Source organism: Nyctibius grandis, chromosome 2 (genome assembly GCF_013368605.1).
Source record: "Nyctibius grandis isolate bNycGra1 chromosome 2, bNycGra1.pri, whole genome shotgun sequence".
In the NCBI taxonomy this organism is placed as follows: domain Eukaryota; kingdom Metazoa; phylum Chordata; class Aves; order Nyctibiiformes; family Nyctibiidae; genus Nyctibius; species Nyctibius grandis.
In genome coordinates this window covers 47,502,556-47,521,376 of record NC_090659.1, presented here as the reverse complement: position 1 = coordinate 47,521,376, position 18,821 = coordinate 47,502,556, and the positions used below count along the sequence as shown (strand labels likewise).

The 18,821-nt window shown below is 41.7% G+C and overlaps 1 protein-coding gene across 2 annotated transcripts in view; it reads right to left on the bottom strand.

Annotated features, from left to right (window-relative positions):
- The window catches only part of ASMTL (acetylserotonin O-methyltransferase like), a 33,556-nt gene extending 21,862 nt beyond the window's left edge, over nt 1-11,694 (bottom strand). The window contains exons 1-6 of one of the 2 annotated variants that reach the window (XM_068395529.1): nt 11,354-11,694; nt 9,632-9,763; nt 7,753-7,800; nt 7,065-7,129; nt 3,679-3,740; nt 1,471-1,579 (exon numbers count right to left, since the gene is read on the bottom strand). In XM_068395529.1, the coding sequence (XP_068251630.1) occupies nt 1,471-1,579; nt 3,679-3,740; nt 7,065-7,129; nt 7,753-7,800; nt 9,632-9,763; nt 11,354-11,446 (509 nt within the window). In that variant the 5' untranslated portion in view covers nt 11,447-11,694. The remainder of the gene's footprint in view (nt 1-1,470; nt 1,580-3,678; nt 3,741-7,064; nt 7,130-7,752; nt 7,801-9,631; nt 9,764-11,353) is intronic. The other variant, XM_068395531.1, reaches the window with a different exon arrangement.
- Between the last annotated feature and the right edge of the window lie 7,127 nt (nt 11,695-18,821).

Here is an 18,821-nt window from a genome sequence, read left to right as displayed (position 1 = left end):
GGACACTATATTTAGCAGTTCCTTCCCAAGGCCAGAGCAAATGCTTCCTATCCTCTTGATTCTATAAATGAAGATCAATTGTCTTCTGCTCCAGAGTAATGAAATGTATTCTCTGAACCTTTGGTCCCTGAGAAACCCTTGCTGTCACACACCCTGTTTAGCAGAATGAACAGAATTACTCAGTGCTGCTCATGAGCCATTTTGCTGCAGTACAGCACTGCTAAAGAGTACTTTATTCCAGAGGAAATAATCAGAACATGCCCAAATATTTTTCAACCTGACATTCTTCCTAAAAATCCACGGTCATTTCTCCTTCAAACTGCAACTTTCTGATCAGCTTCATAGAAAAGATCACCTTCCAAAAACCTAACTATGAAACTTCCGTTACAAACTGCATTCTTTCCAAAAGATTCTTCTCTGCATAATCCAATTTAGCTTCAGTCTCTTTAATAAGCTGGGAAACTTACATGTTCAGAAAGCATGCCTCATTTACACACAAGCACTTAAATAAATCCAAAGTCTACACTGGTTCCTCTTTCCCCAGTAAAACATGGCTGTATTGTTTTATAGCACAAATGAGTGTAAAAACCACAAGTCATATTCTTACCCAGTCAGAGTTGAAGTAGCAGAGACAAAAGTTCACCTCAGATCACCAGACATGCAGTACATAGTGCTAACTATGGCCTGATTTGCCTTTACTAAACTTCAGCTAACACAAAGGCAAATTCCATAAAGTCACAAACATTCCCTTCTTGTCTCCAAATAAGCACTTTTTCTTTGTTGTTTTTTTTTTGTTTGTTTGTTTGTTTTAAAAAAAAAAAAAAGAAATCTAGTCAACTTCATCTTATGAATAGTTAAGCATTCTCTTCTCATTCTATTTCTTCTGTGGAGTCAATGATGTTGTCTGTAACTAACTAGTATATTGTAAGGGTAGAGGAAAAACATAAGGTAAGAGACAACTATGGCATAAGAACACATATAAGCTGGCCAGAAGAGTAAGTGAAAATTGAGTTGGCGTTTCCGGCAACAGAGCAGTGTGATTTTGATAAACTAAATAAATCAAGTTCAAGCTTCTTTCAATAAAGTTCTCCAATACCCTGATTATCCAATACTCACTCTGTTCACTTGTTTTATAGTGAGAACTATCCACTGCCTCAGGTGTCCAAGCTCCCTGAATGCCTCTGTTAACAGAGAGGTAATTGTATATTGCATGAGCACTTGCTCTAACCCAGAGTATTTCAACAGTCTTCACTTTTCAAATTTGTTAGGGTACTAAAAAGGTAGCTCACTTTCCCTGGAGGAATGATAGTTCTAGACAAGGAGAACAGAACACCCACCTTGCATCACCCATGCTATCATTTATCGCAAAACTGCACATAACACAGGACAAAATGTTTTATACTGGTGGTTAGTAACGTACCCCAAGGCCTGTTCTCAAGTACAGTGTGATAGCTTCAGGGTCTTACTTACATTGGCTCCCCACTATGAATATACTCCCATAAGAGCTCTTCAGACAGGTGAGAAAATTTTACTTTAGTCTCTTCATAGAAATCAGTGACATCTGTCTCTAGCTGATTATCTATAGAAAGGAAGAGGTCTTATTAGAAACGGAAACTGTAGTTTAGAGAGCATAACATGTCAGTTTTATTTCCATTCGTATTCATTTGACATTTTTTCTTGGGAAAAACTAAAGATACTACACAGACATATGAAATGACTAATAATGCTCTTCAGGGACAGCAGACTCATAACTTTCCCCAAAAAAGTAAAAGCTTGCATTTTCCATCTCTGCAGTACTGTCTTGGGGCTAACAGGTTGCTCTCCCTGTGTGGGATGCACTCTTAAATTAATGATGCTTATGCAGAGATATTTACAGACTGCTAGCATACACATCCAGCATCGAGTACAAAGAAGGCTACAAACACCCTTCTAACTTTATGACTGTTGACAATGACTTCTTAACATCACCTTATAGTTAAACACATAGCTGTTACAAATGCTTGAATGTGAATGTGCAGCTGCCATCTGTACTGCAGATTCAGGCATCCAGCAGTCCCATCAGTAACCACCAGTGCCATTTTCATACCACCTCTCAAGAAATAACAAGATTATTTCAGCCTTCTGTATCTAGAAGTGGTTGAGAGAAGACCAGGGGTGCAATACAGTACTGCACACCTGGGTGTGGACCCTGTTGCATGGGGTACACTGTGAATCTGGTATCATTGCAGAAGGAGGCTTTTCCAAAGCACGTTCAAAAGGAAACAGCCTTGCACAAATGAGTGTGCACGTTGCCAATTATTAGTTCTCTCCACTCTTTCTATAAAAATCAAGGTTAGCATCTCTTGTTACTGCTGTTCTGACAGCAGTAGAAATTCTTGAGAAGGAGTAAGAAAGATCCATAGTACTGACCAAGGGAAGAACACTAACCAACTGCTAATGGTGTGAGTGTTGAAAAAACATTTAATGACCCAGCTGAAAGAAAAAAAGTTGTTGCATATGAAGACAGATTACTACGTCTTTCAGTATTGATAAAAAAAACAATCAGCTCAAGATGAAAATTCCATCTGTAACATATACGTGATACTTAACAGCATTGTAATTATGAATTAAACCTAAAAATGTGTTCTAGAAAACTCTTTGATTGCATCACTTGGGGAATATGCAGACTTATGGTATTTTTATTCATCTGAATATGACGTGGCTTAAATTTGTAAACTTCAAATGAGACGTGCTGTCATAGCATCAATACTGCAGTTGTGTGCACTTTTACTTTCTTCCTAGAGTAAACCATGAAAGGATTAGTTCTTGCTGGATTGTTCACAGGTACCTCTTGATAGCATGTTTTATTTCTTTTGCAGCAGCTCTCTTTCTACTGTACCTAGCATATTAGTAAGGGTACTGGATCACTGACTATTTCTGTTACAAGAGTTAAGAGCAATCATTCCAGTAAAGATTAAAGGTGTAAATAATTTGTCTACAGAAAGACTTATGTCCAGTGAAATTTCATAGAAATGATTCTTGCAGAAGTTCCTCCAAAAGAACATCGGCATAATTATCAGAGGAAGTCCCTCAAACCAAACACTCCTCAAATTATATTAATGGTACAGTTCTCATAAAAACCACTTGCTTACTATATAAATTATCTGGTAACATTGATGTATTACTCCCTACAGTTCATTAACAGTCTGAGGCATTAAGCTTTTATTCATCCCCTAAAAATGGACTCTAAAGCTTCCCTTATTTACTGAAAAACAAAGTAACTACAGATACAGCAACTGCTTGTATTCATCAGCTACTGTAAACAGAACACAGGAATAAAGTTAATATGGATCAGATTCTGCTCGGTCCCACAGTTTGTAGTGCCTTACTTGAATTTCATTTAGAATATTCCCACAATTTACACTGGCCTTTTAATTAGTCTCATAGCTTTCAGAGACAGTATTTCTAAAGTCTATCGTATTTTGTCATCCTCCTTCCTGTGTGAAAACTGAATACAGTAAGAAGGTTGGCTTTTGTGTGGAGTTTTTAATTTATATATTGATAAGGTAATTCTCCTCTTGAGTAGGAAGCCAATTCAGACTGGATATGAAAAATTTCCATCCTGTTTCTTCACTTGTTCAAGCCCTCATAAGAATAATTTAATGAAAATACTGAGTTTTAATAAAATGACACATGTACCTTTACTGCTGCAATGTATAATAGCCACTCCTGTGAACACACTGTGCTCTTTCCCACTCAGCCTGTCAGGGAAAAAATACGCATTGAGCAACAGCTTTACAAAATCTGTGCAAAAATGTTCTACACGATTACGTTACTATGGCCTGAGAAATAGACCATTATATTAATACATCACTTGATGGCTCTAACATGTATCCTAAATTAATACATTTTATTTTTTTTTATTTCAATATAGGTAAAGAGACATTGGCAAAATAAAAATATACAATCGAGAGATTCAGCCATTTCAAGTCTCCAAAATCTCACTTGTACTGATGTCCACAATTTGGAAAAGTAGTTCATGCTATCAGCTTATTTACTGTACCTAGGTAGAGGTGACTATTTCAAATGCGCAAGAAAAAGCCAATCAGCATAACCACTGCTATTACAGGCACCTTCACTGAAAGCTGGCAATAAATAGCTGAGTGATGCAACTGAGACTAAACAAGTAACAGGCAACTAGAGCTGATGTAGTCATCTCATCCAGACTGGCCCCCAGGGATGCCATGGCAAGCCAGAGTAACAGATGCAGAGTGTAAAGGAAGAGAGCCGACATTCACTCTTACCCCAGACCCATGCTGCTCTCTCTTGTCGTGGCTCCAGAGCACCACACTGTGGCCGATTAATTTTGAGGGCTTTAAGTTTATTAGTCTAATGTGCAAGCAATGAAAGTATAACAAATAGCATAAGAACTTGAATCTTTGAAGAGATTAATTAAGGAATAGTCTCCTAGAGATTAGCCAGGCTATAATTTGATGTGATCAGAAGCATCTTGCAGTCTTACTATCCCCCAAAAGATTCCATATAATTAATTTTAAGATGAAACAGTGAGCGAAAATTTTAATCTAACACCTTGGATATATGCAACTATATATCTTGTCTGCATTTTTCCTGTTCATGTAGAATAAGATTAAGAGGAGTTATAAAAAAATAAATTTTAAGTGCATTTCATATCCATGATTGAGACTGACCTACTGAAATTAAAAAAAAAAAAACAAAAACAAACAACCAAAAAAAACCCAAAACCCCCAAAATATTTGCATGTGTTAGAAGTAGACTAAGCTCTGTTAAAAAAAAAGCGTACTATTTTTGAACTAACCAAACTTGACATGATTTCAAGCAAAAGCAGTTGTGAGAAATCTCTTGCCAGACAGACTCCTTTGGGATTTTCCTACTAATAACATATGCTGCTGTCACTTTTTGTTTTTTTAAGACTACTACTTTTAAGTTAGCAACATGCCATGAAGGATCAAAAAATCAGCCTAAGTCATCAATGAAAAAAAAAAAAAGAAATCTAAAATAGACTTACAGAACAAAACTCCATAAACTACTAAGCCACTTGTACTCTCTCCTTAGGAGATGCCTGAGTTGGAATGTAAACTGGTGAAACTTGGCTTCACCAAGGGGAAGTCATGCTTAACCAACTTGATAGCCTTTTATGAGGACGTAACCCGGTGGATAGATGATGGTAAAGCTGTGGATGTGGTCTATCTCGATTTCAGTAAAGCATTTGACACGGTCTCCCACAGCATCCTCGCAGCTAAACTGAGGAAGTGTGGTCTGGATGATCGGGTAGTGAGGTGGATTGTGAACTGGCTGAAGGAAAGAAGCCAGAGAGTGGTGGTCAATGGGACTGAGTCCAGTTGGAGGCCTGTGTCTAGCGGAGTCCCTCAGGGGTCGGTACTGGGACCAGTTCTATTCAATATATTCATTAATGACTTGGATGAGGGAATAGAGTGCACTGTCAGCAAGTTCGCTGATGACACAAAACTGGGAGGAGTGGCTGACGCGCCGGAAGGCTGCGCAGCCATTCAGAGAGACCTGGACAGGCTGGAGAGTTGGGCGGGGAGAAATTTAATGAAATATAACAAGGGCAAGTGTAGAGTCCTGCATCTGGGCAAGAACAACCCCATGTACCAGTACAAGTTGGGGGCAGACCTGTTGGAGACCAGCGTAGGGGAAAGGGACCTGGGGGTCCTAGTGGACAGCAGGATGACCATGAGCCAGCAGTGTGCCCTTGTGGCCAAGAAGGCCAATGGCATCCTGGGGTGTATTAGAAGGGGTGTGGTCAGCAGGTCGAGAGAGGTTCTCCTCCCCCTCTACTCTGCCCTGGTGAGGCCGCATCTGGAATATTGTGTCCAGTTCTGGGCCCCTCAGTTCAAGAAGGACAGGGAACTGCTAGAGAGAGTCCAGCGCAGAGCCACGAAGATGATTAAGGGAGTGGAACATCTCCCTTATGAGGAGAGGCTGAGGGAGCTGGGTCTCTTTAGCTTAGAGAAGAGGAGACTGAGGGGTGACCTCATTAATGTTTATAAATATGTAAAGGGCAAGTGTCATGAGGATGGAGCCAGGCTCTTCTCAGTGACATCCTTGACAGGACAAGGGGCAATGGGTGCAAGCTGGAACACAGGATGTTCCACATAAATATGAGGAAAAACTTCTTTACGGTGAGGGTGACCGAACACTGGAACAGGCTGCCCAGAGAGGTTGTGGAGTCTCCTTCTCTGGAGACATTCAAAACCCGCCTGGACGCGTTCCTGTGTGATATGGTCTAGGCAATCCTGCTCCGGCAGGGGGATTGGACTAGATGATCTTTCGAGGTCCCTTCCAATCCCTAGCATTCTGTGATTCTGTGAAACAAGCAGTGCACCTTTTCTGTACTCCTCCCATAAAACAGAAGCACGACTAGTGCATTCATCATACCTCACCCTTCAGAAAGGAGGTGACTACAGTTATTTACTTGGTGTTTCTTAAAAAAATAAAGAGTGCTACAAGGTAACACTAAACTTGTAGGGAAAAGTATCCTTTAAGAAAAAAACAGAAGCCTTAAAAAACACCAGCCCACCATCCATGGAGAACACTGATTGAAGTGGATTTTTCTTCCTCAGCTAAACTATAGAATTTAAAGCATTTGTCCATGAACACATATCACCGTGTACTTTCTTGTACATGCAATATTTTTCCATTAAATGTCAAGCCTCAAGCCACTTCTATGATGGTTCTGTTTTATTTCCCATCATGATTTCTCTCCATATCTCCCCTTCCTGTACCAACTGAAGCATACATAGTGCCTTGTGATAAGCTGACTCTGAAAACTAATCCAAGTGAAAATAAAATGGTTCATTATGTCCCTGATCAGCTTCCTAAGGTGAAGGGGCAGGAGCAAGCAGCTGTGGGTAACATAAAAGCAGGTCTAACTTTTTCAGGGGCAGAACTCGCTTACACTATTCAAAAATCACTGAAAAATTTGTGTCCACGGAGTTCTTCATACACATCAAGGCATCTGTACAGCTCCTTTTAAAACAGCTTAATACACACATTTGGCATCTTACTTAAAAACTACAGACCTTGACAGCATCCTATATGCATCTTGCTTATCAACTGGTTTCTCCAGGATCTGCTCATCCACAGTCTAAAACAGAAAGACAGAGTGAGTGTGCTGCTTTTTCTTACTTCTCAGAAACATTTAAACCATGATTTCAGCTGGGGCTTCAAACATAAGTCTACTGAGTAGAGGAAGCAGCATAGATATTTTCGTACAACAGGTAATTTAGTGTCACATACACAGCGAGTGCAACACTCTACACTCCAGTGCCTGCAGCTCTCAAACAAAACAGTAATTCAACTTCTTCTGTCCTAAACTGTTCACTCTGTGGAGATGATAGTAAAAAGTAAAGTGACGCCCACTACAAGGCACAACATTGAACAGTTCACATGATCTGGATTTCTTGACAGTCAACAGTTGCCCAAGAACAGAATTTTCATTACATACTAGAGGATCCAAGGCAATACTTATGCAATACTACTGTGTCTGCAAAAACAGCAGCAAGGCTTCTAGCACTCAAGATACCAAAAATTGCCTTGTTGGGAAAAAAACCCTAAAACACACACCCACAAAACCCAAGAGACGCATCATATTGCAGGTGTAACTTCTCAGTGAAGATAGTTTCCAAACGAACTTTAAACCCAAAGGTACTAGTATTTTCTACACTTATCATAAATTAAAACAATGCTAAACCACGTAAGACTTCTTACCACAATAGTGTCTGCTCCTATCACAACATCAGGTGTTCTCAAGTGTTTCTGCAAAGGTATAAAGAAAGAAGACATTTCTCAAAGGAGGCAGAAAGAACAAAACCGTATAAAACTTAAGGTAAGAAAACATAAGCTCGCTGGTTTCCAAGTAGGGCTCTACACTGACCTGATAACAAGACACTGTTTCTTCTTTTGCACTGTTTACAAAATAGTAATCATTTATATCACCATAAAAGTGAGGGAAACAGGCGGCTTGAGCAGACCATTCTCAGGTCACGATTTTGCCCAAATATGTTACTGATGAACAAATGTTTTCAGTAAAGAACGAACTGCACTCTCAAAGGTCAACCTGATCTTCAAGATAGCATACAGAATTCCTTTAAAGGAAGTGCTCTGTGGAAGCCAGGGAGTACAGCATTGAAGCCTTCTAGGATTATTTTTCCAAGCCAAGTTTTGCTGAAAAAAAAACAACCCAACCCTTCTTTAGCTACACTTTGCTTATCTCTCTCAAAAAGGAACACATACAGTCCATTTTTGGGAACTGAGAGGTAGGGGTATATAAAGATTCTCTGTAGCCTTTTCTTGGCTTTAAACTGTAATCTGTCCTCATAACAGGCAAGTAAATCAAAACTCAGCTGAGTTTTGATTTACTTGCCTGTTATGAGGTAAAGTTATTATTTAACACAGCAAGACAGGAAACTTGTCTGTAACAGTGATCATTATATTAAAAAGTTTGTAGGAAGGTGATTTTTCTATAGAAAGGCTGTTGATGTGCTTTAAATAGTAGAACTAATTCCAGACATCATTTAAAAAAAAATCCTGCATGAAGAAGCATTTTGAAATCCACTAAACTAGCATTATTGCCAGCATAGTGTTTTGCAAGTAAAGCCTAACATAAATCAGTTCGTGAGGCTGGGTTTAAAATCCACTCTCCTAATGTACCATTCTCTAAGAGGAAGTTGACGGAAACCAGGGTAACGATTTACATTGGAGACCATGCAATATTTGCTTTGAGGAATGGTGACATCTGGCAACATTGTTGGTTTAAAGTGTTCAACATTCCTTTTCTGCCATCATTATAGGTTCAACAAACATACTCTCTTTCAGAGCTGTATTATCAAGAAATTATTATGCTACATTTTGTGGGATCTAATCAGCTAGACTTCGAAACAGGTTCTGGTAGAGAACAGCCTTGTATGCTCAAACACAGTGATCACAGCCAAGGGCAGAGGTCAAATATGCCACTGATGGTGTAAGTTGTATCACTGGTTTTGATAATATTTAGGATACAAAACGGATGCCTTGACTACAGAACCTGAAATCACATCAGCTTCTCCCTTCTTCAGATGAAACTGCCCGTTTCTTTTTGTCCAGAACGCTTTAGAACAGAATTTGTCTTTTCCTGCTTTTCTCCAGCACCTCTATACTCACAGATCTGAAGTATTCTCTTGTCACAACTGTTCAATTGAACTACTGTTCAATGAAAGCTACAGCAAAGCACTGGATTCACATCAGTGTGTTTTTCCATAGAGTCTGCCTCCACAGTCAACAAATACCTGGAATGAACAACTGTCCCGCCACACACCTGGCTGTTGTAAGGAACTACCAAGTATAAATCCCAAGCAAGAGCGGGTGTGCTGCTGACAAGAGATGCAGGCCACTTCTGTTTGTGAAAAGCCCAAACTGCAGGCACGAGACCTTTTGATTAGGTAAGTTAATTTCAGGAAGCTCTCTCTCACAAATGACAGAAAAACATCCATTTGCCTTCAGTGGGGAAAATGCACTCAGAGACCACCTAAGAAGTACATGCAAATTGAGTCACAGTAACACATGCCACTTCAAGACAAAAATCTCATTGCCAGAATAGCTGGTAACTTACTGCATGCATTCTGTTTGCCACTTCAAGAGCTTTCTGTTTTGCTGTTTCCACAGCATACTCATAAGGGGCTGCAAAAGATGATTTTTCAAGTGTCTCCTTAAACCAGGATGGCACCACCTCAAACCGCAGGCCCTGTAACAAAAGCAAGCAATGCAGTCAATCTGATCTTGTTATTAAAGGTTGCTCCCAAGACATATTAAGCAAGTGACAAATTTGTCACACAGGTGGCAAAAACAGAGCTATTACAGTGTTTGGTGTATACATACCATTTGCAAGCAGTCCAAAACAAAAAAAAACAATCAGAAATAACTTTTAAACTGGTGTGCTTTCTTATTTTACCTTTTTATTAGAACCTCATCACATTAGTAATTTCACCATTCTTCTCCTATAAAAATGTAACAGTATAAAACTCATGCACTTCATAAACAGACTATTCTACTACTGGTTTTTTTTTAAATTTACTCCACCCATAGCACTTTACTTGTGCACCAGTAGTACACATTCTGACAGGACCTTTTCCACTCACACTTTACGTGCCATTATACATGTGCTAAACAGAAAAGAAGAGACAGTTTCTATATTGTTTTGTTAAAAAAACCCTATTCTTCTTATGTCTTGCCTCCAGGTTAAACCTGTAAATTAACTACACCCCGCAGGCACATTACATTTCTAGTAACTCTGTGCATACTTGAGCCCTGATGCTTCTGCACATCTCCGTATTTTCATAAGAATATACTTTTTTCCTATTTAAGTTCAACTTCTCCCATGAAGAACAGTAACACTAAGCAATCTAAATGTGGTGTCAGGGCAACGGTTGGACTCGATGATCCCAGAGGTCTCTTCCAACCTGGTTGATTCTGTAAATCCGATGCATTGTAACACTCAAGTGCCATTCAAAAGCCTGCAGCCTGTCCAGTGAGGTCGACATGTTCCTCCCCAGGGGCTGAACAGTCCGAATGATGGGTTACCGCTTCCTTTGCGATCCACAACTGCTTCACAAAAAAAGAGGGGACAGCTACCTTATTCCCCCTGCCTCCCCTCCAATACTAATCCCATATAGTTTTCATATGTTTCAGAAGCCTAAGTCAAATTTTCAGAAGTGTCAGTATTAAGTATCTAAAGTAAGAGAAGGACATTTTTAATTACCTCAGGCCGTTGCAAGACCTTCCAAAGTTTACTATTATATGCCAGAAATAACTATGCCGGCATTTTTCAGCCTGAGCAAGTCTTTTATTTGTTTGACTACACCATCTCCCGTCAGCAGAGTATTTTAATCCACTCTCACATTTATCTGATCATAAACAAAACTGGCGCACACGTACTTGCTTACAGAGAAAACCCGACCAAGAGGAACTGGGACTGGAAAAAAGAAAACAATACTGGTCTGTAAGGCGCCGCGCCGCTCAGGGAGCAGATACACGGCCGCAGCCGGCCGGCCTCGCCGGTCGAAGCCCCGACGCCCCGCACGCCGCTGCCCAGGCCGGCAGCCGGGCGCGGGGAAGCCCCGCGGTCGCGCCGCCGCCATCGCCCCCACACACAGCAAACCCCGCCGCGGCAGGAGGCACGGCTCAGGCTACCGCCCGCCCTGCGCCACCAGCCCCCGGGGGCTGACGGGCGGGAGGCGGCAGCCCCGCAGGCCCGGCCCGGCGCCGGACGGCCGCTGCCCGCGCACCGCCGCCCTTCTCTCCCGCCCGGGCGGGCGAGCGGCCCGCCCGCACTCACCACGTTGGCGAGGATCTCCTGCCGGCGCGGCGAGGCGCTCGCCAGCACCACCCTCTTGCTGACCAGCTTCCCCAGCACCGGATGCAACACCATGGCGGCGCCCACCGCGCCTCAACCTCCCGCTCAGCGCAGATCGGGCGGCGTGGCGGCAGCGTTATACAGCGCCGGGGCCGCGGGGCGGAGCCGGGCCGGGACCGTCCCAGCGAGCCGCGGAGGCCCCGCGGGGCGAAGGCGGGCGGGTAGCCCTCGGGGCCGGGGCGGGGGGTTCGACCGGCCCGCTCGCCCGCCCGCCCCTTGGCCTCCGGCAGCCGCTGCCTGGGGGAGCTCGGCCTCCGCCGCGGAGGGGCTGGACGTGCGACGAAGGCGCCCCGGCAGCCGCCCCGCTGTGAGGGGCAGGGCAGCTCCGGGGGACGTGCAGCCTTTGCGGTAATGAGCTGTACACCGCCTAAGGGCAGCCTTCAATGGAGGGGGCTGGAGGTCACAGGCAGGTTTCGCGTCGTAGGAGTCACGTTTAACGCGCGCCCCCCCGCCAATAGTGCTTGAATTAAATGAGTATTTGGCAAAGAGGTGATATAATTCGTTTTTTTCAGTGAGAAGGAACCATTACCATCACCTAATTTGATGCAAATCTTAGTGGATGGGCTCTCCCCTATTTGGCCTTTTGAGCAAGTAGAAAATGTTTAACACAAAAGCCTGGATTTGTTCCCAATAACTTGCAAATAGTGTGATGCCATGTATCTTCTTAGCTGGTTAGTGAGAAAGTGAAATATGTGCTCAAGCATTAAAAAGATATATCCAATCATTAAAATAGCAGTTTGCATTGAATAATCATGTCTCTTGACATCTGTTTAATGGACCATATCTCTCATGGGTTGTGTTAGGGGTTGCTAAATCTGGTAGCTCAATGGAGGCAAGACTGCTGCAGCTCCGTGCCCCCAGGGTCCTGCCACTGAGCGTGCATTGCCAGCAGGCACACGTGCACACACCGTGCAGCACGTATACATGGACGCACTGGCACGGACATGACCAGCACCAAAGGTCTCTTTCTGTTCCCGTTGCTGGCTGCTCAGGATGAAGGTCTGTTAGTGGGAAATACATACCTATATACACACACACATATGTGTACATACCTACCTATATACAGCGTGGACCCTCCAGTAGCAGACCACAGACAGGGCTCCTGTGGCACTAGGAGGGGCTGGGCAGGGGGCTGTTCTGCCCCTGCAGGGCTGCTGGGACTCCCCCCACCCTTAGCCTCCTGCTCACAGTGCACAGGGATCAACCTTTCGTCACCATGACCTAACAGGTTGTACATCATCCTAAGTATCAGAATTTAAATTTTGAAATTAGTTTTTTGTTATGTAGCAGTGACTTGAGAGCACATTTGAAAATTCATCTTTAGACTTTCTTGCTCAGTGTCAAGGTTTAAAGCTGGGCTGGCTGTCAAACAAATGGTAGACGCTCTCTATTAACCCTTTCCTCTCCCCAGAAGGGGAAGCAAAAGACAAAAGGGAGAGATGTACAGGTTGGAAAGTTAAAACGGTTTAAATGAACTATAGTAATGAAAAAGAGTATAATAATAATAATGGAAATAATTAAATATATACAAATATATACAAAACCAAGATCGAGCTCCCCCGATGTCGGTCACGTCACCACCGGCACTGCAGGGCAGGCTCCGGGAAGGCCCAGGCTGGGCCCAACAATGGACGGGAACTGGATTCAGGGATGCACGGACTGGGATCGAGGGCAGGATAAAAATGGGCAGAGCACTCTTTGGACACCAGCCATAGAAGATAGGGCGACCCTCATGATCCCCCCGCTTTATACTGAGAATGACGTGTATGGGATGGAAGACTTCATTGGTCAATTTGGAACATAGATCTATCTCTAGTCATCTGTAGAGCCTGTGGAGATGCATGCAACATAATTCATCTTCCTTACTTGAGGTGTCCCATTAACTCCAGAGTAGGACAAGCATGACTTGCCTCCCTTGGCTGAATTCTGCTTGTATACTGCTCCTCTGATTTGCACAACAGACTTTTTGAAGGTAAAATAAATAAATAAATAAAATAAATATGTGTCATTTCTATAGAGTCTTTTACATGAAGGTTCAGACAATGTCCAAAAATGGAAATTGCTACAAGGATTTTTGATGTGAAAAGAGACATGGCTTTTTTATTATTATTTTTAAGGAGAAGTAATTACTAAATTTGTTATTCTGGTAAACTTAAATGAGAAAGAGTGATTTACTTTATTTAAAAGACAAAACCATGAAGCTGTTGAAATACATGTTTTCATTTACCTTTATTTTATTTATGCTGGTCTAAATGTCATTCCAAATAACCCTTTAAGAAAAACTAAACCACATCACATAAGCTACCACAGTTGGGAGAGGTTTGACAAGTAATCCTTACCAACTGCTCCATAGCAGCCTTGCAGGAGTCAGGCAGAACAAGTGTGAGGTTGCAGCGAGCTGACTGAGGTGAAGATCAATGACACCAGCAGTTATCAGAAAAGTTTCTGCCTTGGCTGACTATGCTAGTCAAAGATTAGCTTGTCCAAGGTTGGTTATGAAACTGTTGACTTTTTCAAATCCCTGGGGGATTTTGAACAAAAACAAAATAGCAGTTAGAGCTCTAACTGCAGAGATCTTTCCTCAATATTTTTGTTCTGGACTTCTCTGCTTTTCTGCCTGCACATTTACACTTTGACCATCACAGTAATACCTTCCAGCATGTAAAGAACACTGTGATAATCAAATTCTTGTGTCAACTTTTATGTATATCACAATGAACGTAGGTATTTCAATCTGGATGTATTTGGCTGAGTCACCTATGCAAGCACAAGATCAACTTGTTTGGGGAACATTGCATTGCCATTGTGAAGAAGCTAGTGAAGCCTAGGGACATTGCCGTGAAGGGAATGAACGTTCCACCTTTCACAAGTCAGCTGGGCTTTTCTAGGATAACTTCATTAACTCTGAGAGCTTAGGTTTTTCAGGGAGCCTCTTTCTGCCATTGAAATCCTTGCCATAGTCCAATGTGTCTGCACAGTTCATGAAGTCATTAATATCTCTTGTTTCTACTACTTGTAGGGAAAAGAACATTAGTGGTTTAAAGATGGATTCTATTTCACCAGCTAATTATCAGGAACTCCTCTCTGTTTAAAAACATCATCGTATCATTTAACATTACCTGTGCTATGTGGTTTTTTTTATCTTTTTATGTCCAACTGGTATTTAACTATCAGTCTTCTGAGCAGAGTTACCTGCTTCATTTAACACTCTATGTCCTTCATCTGTTAAGACTGATTCACATGTTCAACTAGATTTGTGGGTTATGAAGGGGGTATTCTAGTTTTTTTTAATAAATTCAGATGCTTGCAAGGTGTATAAACCAGAAGTATGTGTTGGTGCTCAGATTATTTTGTCATTGCTTCTTGCAGAGTACTGCTGAAGTTTTGCTGGAAAATCATAAGACTTTCAAGAGCCATTTTCTAGACTGGGGGAGTACTTTCAGAGCAGGTACCATAGATTTCTTTCACCAGTCTTATTGTTTAGCTCTGTGTTCTCATAGTCCATTTTTAAGAACCCCTATCAATTCAGTTTTCTTCAGCTCAGGTCTAAATGCTCCTTCCTCCTCTTCTATCCAACTTGGAAGGCCTGCAATAGCTCGGTGTGTCTACGTGATCACTTCCCATAATTTCCTTCCTATTTGAAGTAGGGTGGTGTTACAAGCATATAGAAGTATTTTGGGGAAAACGCAGGAAGTCAGATTAAATAATTTTTTAAGTTAGATACATGGGCTGTATAGTATGTAATGTCCCTGTAAATGTTTTTACATATACTTAATTTGAAGATGTTTATCCCACATAGCTATCAAATGACATTATACCTTGCCTGTGAGGCAACTTCACAACTGCTGAGGGAGTGCAGTACGTCTAGCACCAGAGGAATACCAGCCTGTCTCTCAGGCAGCTCCATGTCCATCTCATGGGACAAGGAGAAGCAGCTACATCAAACATGGATGTAGCAATGCCCAGGAGGAGAACATGGCCATTCACAAAGCATCTTTTAGCAACAGAGATACCATTATCCAAGCCCCAGTGAATCATCTTTGCCCAGCATATTTAAATAGTGTAAAGAGTTTCCTTCTAAGAATAATGAAAGAAGGGATGTCAGGAATTCAGACTAACTGCTTTGCTTTTGGCCTCTGCCACAGAGAAGGTATTGATCCACAGCAGCAATACAGGGCAGGAGAAAGAAAAGAACGCTTCCTTCCTGCTAGTTTCCACCTGATGTCAAATGTGGGCTGTAGCGCCTTCCAGGATGAAACGGCGTGCTGCAAGCACATCTCAATTTACGTGATATAGAACCAGCATCACAGTTACATGTGCTTCCAGGGCTGTCTTTCTCAGCTGTTGCCATAGCCCAGTGTCTGCTGCTGAAAGCAACTTCTGATCTGCAGCTTGCTTTCTCTGTGCTGTTAGCTCGAGGCCAACAATCAGCCTCAGAGGAGAAGACAGGGCAGTGCCTAATAACCCTGTAATCACTGGGACAGGAGGATAAGTGTTTGCTGACAACATCCCTAGTTACCTGTGTGTTTATGTGTTTGAGGGGCAGTGGATTATGTCGAGTCCTCTCTTATAGTCACATGGCTTGTGCTGCAGGGATAGTACCACCTCTCATATCAGCATTGCCCCAGTCTCACTCCTGTTAGCACTAACGTAATCTCTAGAGAAAAATAAATAGTATATCAGACTATAAAGACCACTGTTTCTGAATTGTTTATATTTGAAAAATACATAGACAAGTTCATATTTTCAGAAAATGTGTGTGCATGTACATAATTTATATATTATATACACAACATGCATATGTGTGTGCATTTATATAAAACACATGTACATATATATAATGTAAGATACAAATATGTATTTGCCTAAGTATGAAAAACAAGTGTTCCTTCTACTAGTACCGTATAATGATTACTGCAAAGACACCAGTGTAAAGTCAGGGAAAATGAAGATGAGATGCCGAGAACAGAAGGTTTATTGGCTCAGCTGGAATCCCAGCTCTTCCAGAAAATTACTTCCGAGGCTCCAAGGTCAAGAACGTTTGTGGAGCGCTTACGAATATGTGCATTATGTAAATCTCCACAAGAGGGCAGTACATCCCATAATTTTTCTACCTATTTGCTCGCATTCTTCAAGTAGCTGTAGAGAGCTGTAACTTGTAAGGGCTGAAGACCACGCACCACAAACAAAGTCCCAGTTTTAAGTATAAGGATTACTTAATATTACTTATATTATTACTTAATATGAATGCATGAGTGAACATGAAGGGATAACCAGAGCTAACGTTAATAGGTCTAGCAATATCTTAAAAGAGACATGTTGAGATTGGTGCTATAAAGGGACACCATAAACACATTAATAGGTGCTAAGATATGTTTGTAACAGAGCTTAAGGCCCCTCCAGCAAATTTGCGTGGTTGTAAGAACAGGAATAATTCCACCCTGTGGCCCAAATACCTTTATTGAATATGAAAATAAAAACTTAAGAGTAAATACTGTCAGATTAAAGGCTTTATTTTTGTATTCTATCTTCTGAATCTGATCAGATTTATCAATTGAAGAAAAGTTATCTGCTGTATTTTATCTTATTTTTGTACTCCTTTAAAGGTTTAGTTGTAGCAGGAATACATGGGAACACTTGCCATATTAAAAAAGCTTAAATATATTGACATTTTAGGTAAAAGTGTACAGAGTGGTTCTCATTATTCACCAGAATGGGGTGAGGTACTGATGTGTTCTGCATATACTATGGAAAGCAAGGTGAAATAGGGAAAGAAAAAAATGTCAGCATGAGGACAATAATGAGGAACTGGGGAAACAGAACCATCTGTGTTGCAGTACTGAAACATTTTGAAGGTGAAAAAGCCATTGTACCTCCATAGAGTTTCTAATTGAAAAGGTGGTACAGTCTCTTTGTAGAGGTAAATGATGGGAAGAGGCTTCCAGTCATTTAGCTTATACATTTACCTCTATTTTCTGAAGCCATATGAGTTTGGGGAGGTGAGAAAGACCTGCACCCTATTTAAGGGTTTGCTGAGGTGCCCAGGAAAATTATTTCCCAGGTCATGAACTTACGTGGCTTTCCATCAGATGAACAAGCTGCTGTTACAAGCATGAAGATGGCAAAATCCAAAGACAGCTGTCAAGAAGAAGGTGGTAACAGTCCTGGGATAGCAACATTGCTTTTGTGGTGTGGATCCATAGTAACACAGAAGTCTACCAACATCTGGATGTCTGAATGCAACCAGCAGCCAAAGCAGCTATCATGTGGGTTTCAGAAACGGAGGCGGCAGTCAACATGAATGCTGCCAAGCAATAAGGTGCTTAGAGCAACACTTGATATCTACTTTTGATCAGATAAGTTGCACCTTTTGTGCCTGGCAAGCCCACATTTCCAGAGATCTGAGTCCCTCGGTGAGATGTTTGCTCCGTGCCTAGGTAGTGGTTTATTTGTCTGTTAATCACATTCCTTTCCTTATGGCAGAGATCTGGAGATTTGCTGCTGCTTCCAGCTTTCATGCTGAAAGGGCTACATGTTTCTAAAACGAAACTGGCTGTTTATGAAGAAAACTATTTACAGACATTCTCTAACTTCAGTTGGCCTCTTGCAGAGACTAACTTTCTGGATCTTTTCCAAACTCTTACTTACTGTATTTCTCCCCCCTGCTGCCATCTCTTCAGCCTCTCTCTCTCCCATCTCTAGTTTGAATATGTTTATACCTCCATTAAGCCTGTTGAACTTTCTCCTTTGACAAGGCTGCTCAGGTATACAGCAGAGGAGGTGAACTTTTGAGTTTTCTCAGATTTAAGGCACTCAGAAAAACCCTTCCCCATTTTCTGGTACCTCACTGTGTCCAACAACAGCAGTTACAGGTGTGAAAGATATTAGAGAAAGCTTCAAAGGGCAATTAGTCTTGGTAGCTCCCAGCACGACAACACGTGCACTTTACTTTCTGCACTTGAGTAATTCTGGCATGCCAGAGACAGGTCATGTGGGCAGTGGTGCAGAAACTGGGGAAAGAGAACCATCAGTGTCCCAGTGCTGAAAATGTCTTCAGAAGAAAAAGACTGACTGCAGGACATCACCATGAGCCAAGACAGTCAAGCAGGGGGTTGTGGTATTTATTTATGCTAAAAGCTAGAAAGGTGTTCTGGCTGGCAGCAGGAGGCCTGAGTCTCCTCATCTGATAACATATGCCAGCTGTTTAACCTTTAAGCAAAAATACTAGAAGTCGTAAGGCTTGTAACTAAGTCATGAAAGACAAGATGTTCAGTAGGAGTGCAGAATTCAGACAGGCAGAGTTTTTTTTTTGTCAAATAAAAAAGAAAGCTTAAAAAAATTTCATGTAAATGTTATGCACTACTCTATTATGCTTGCTATAATTACACTT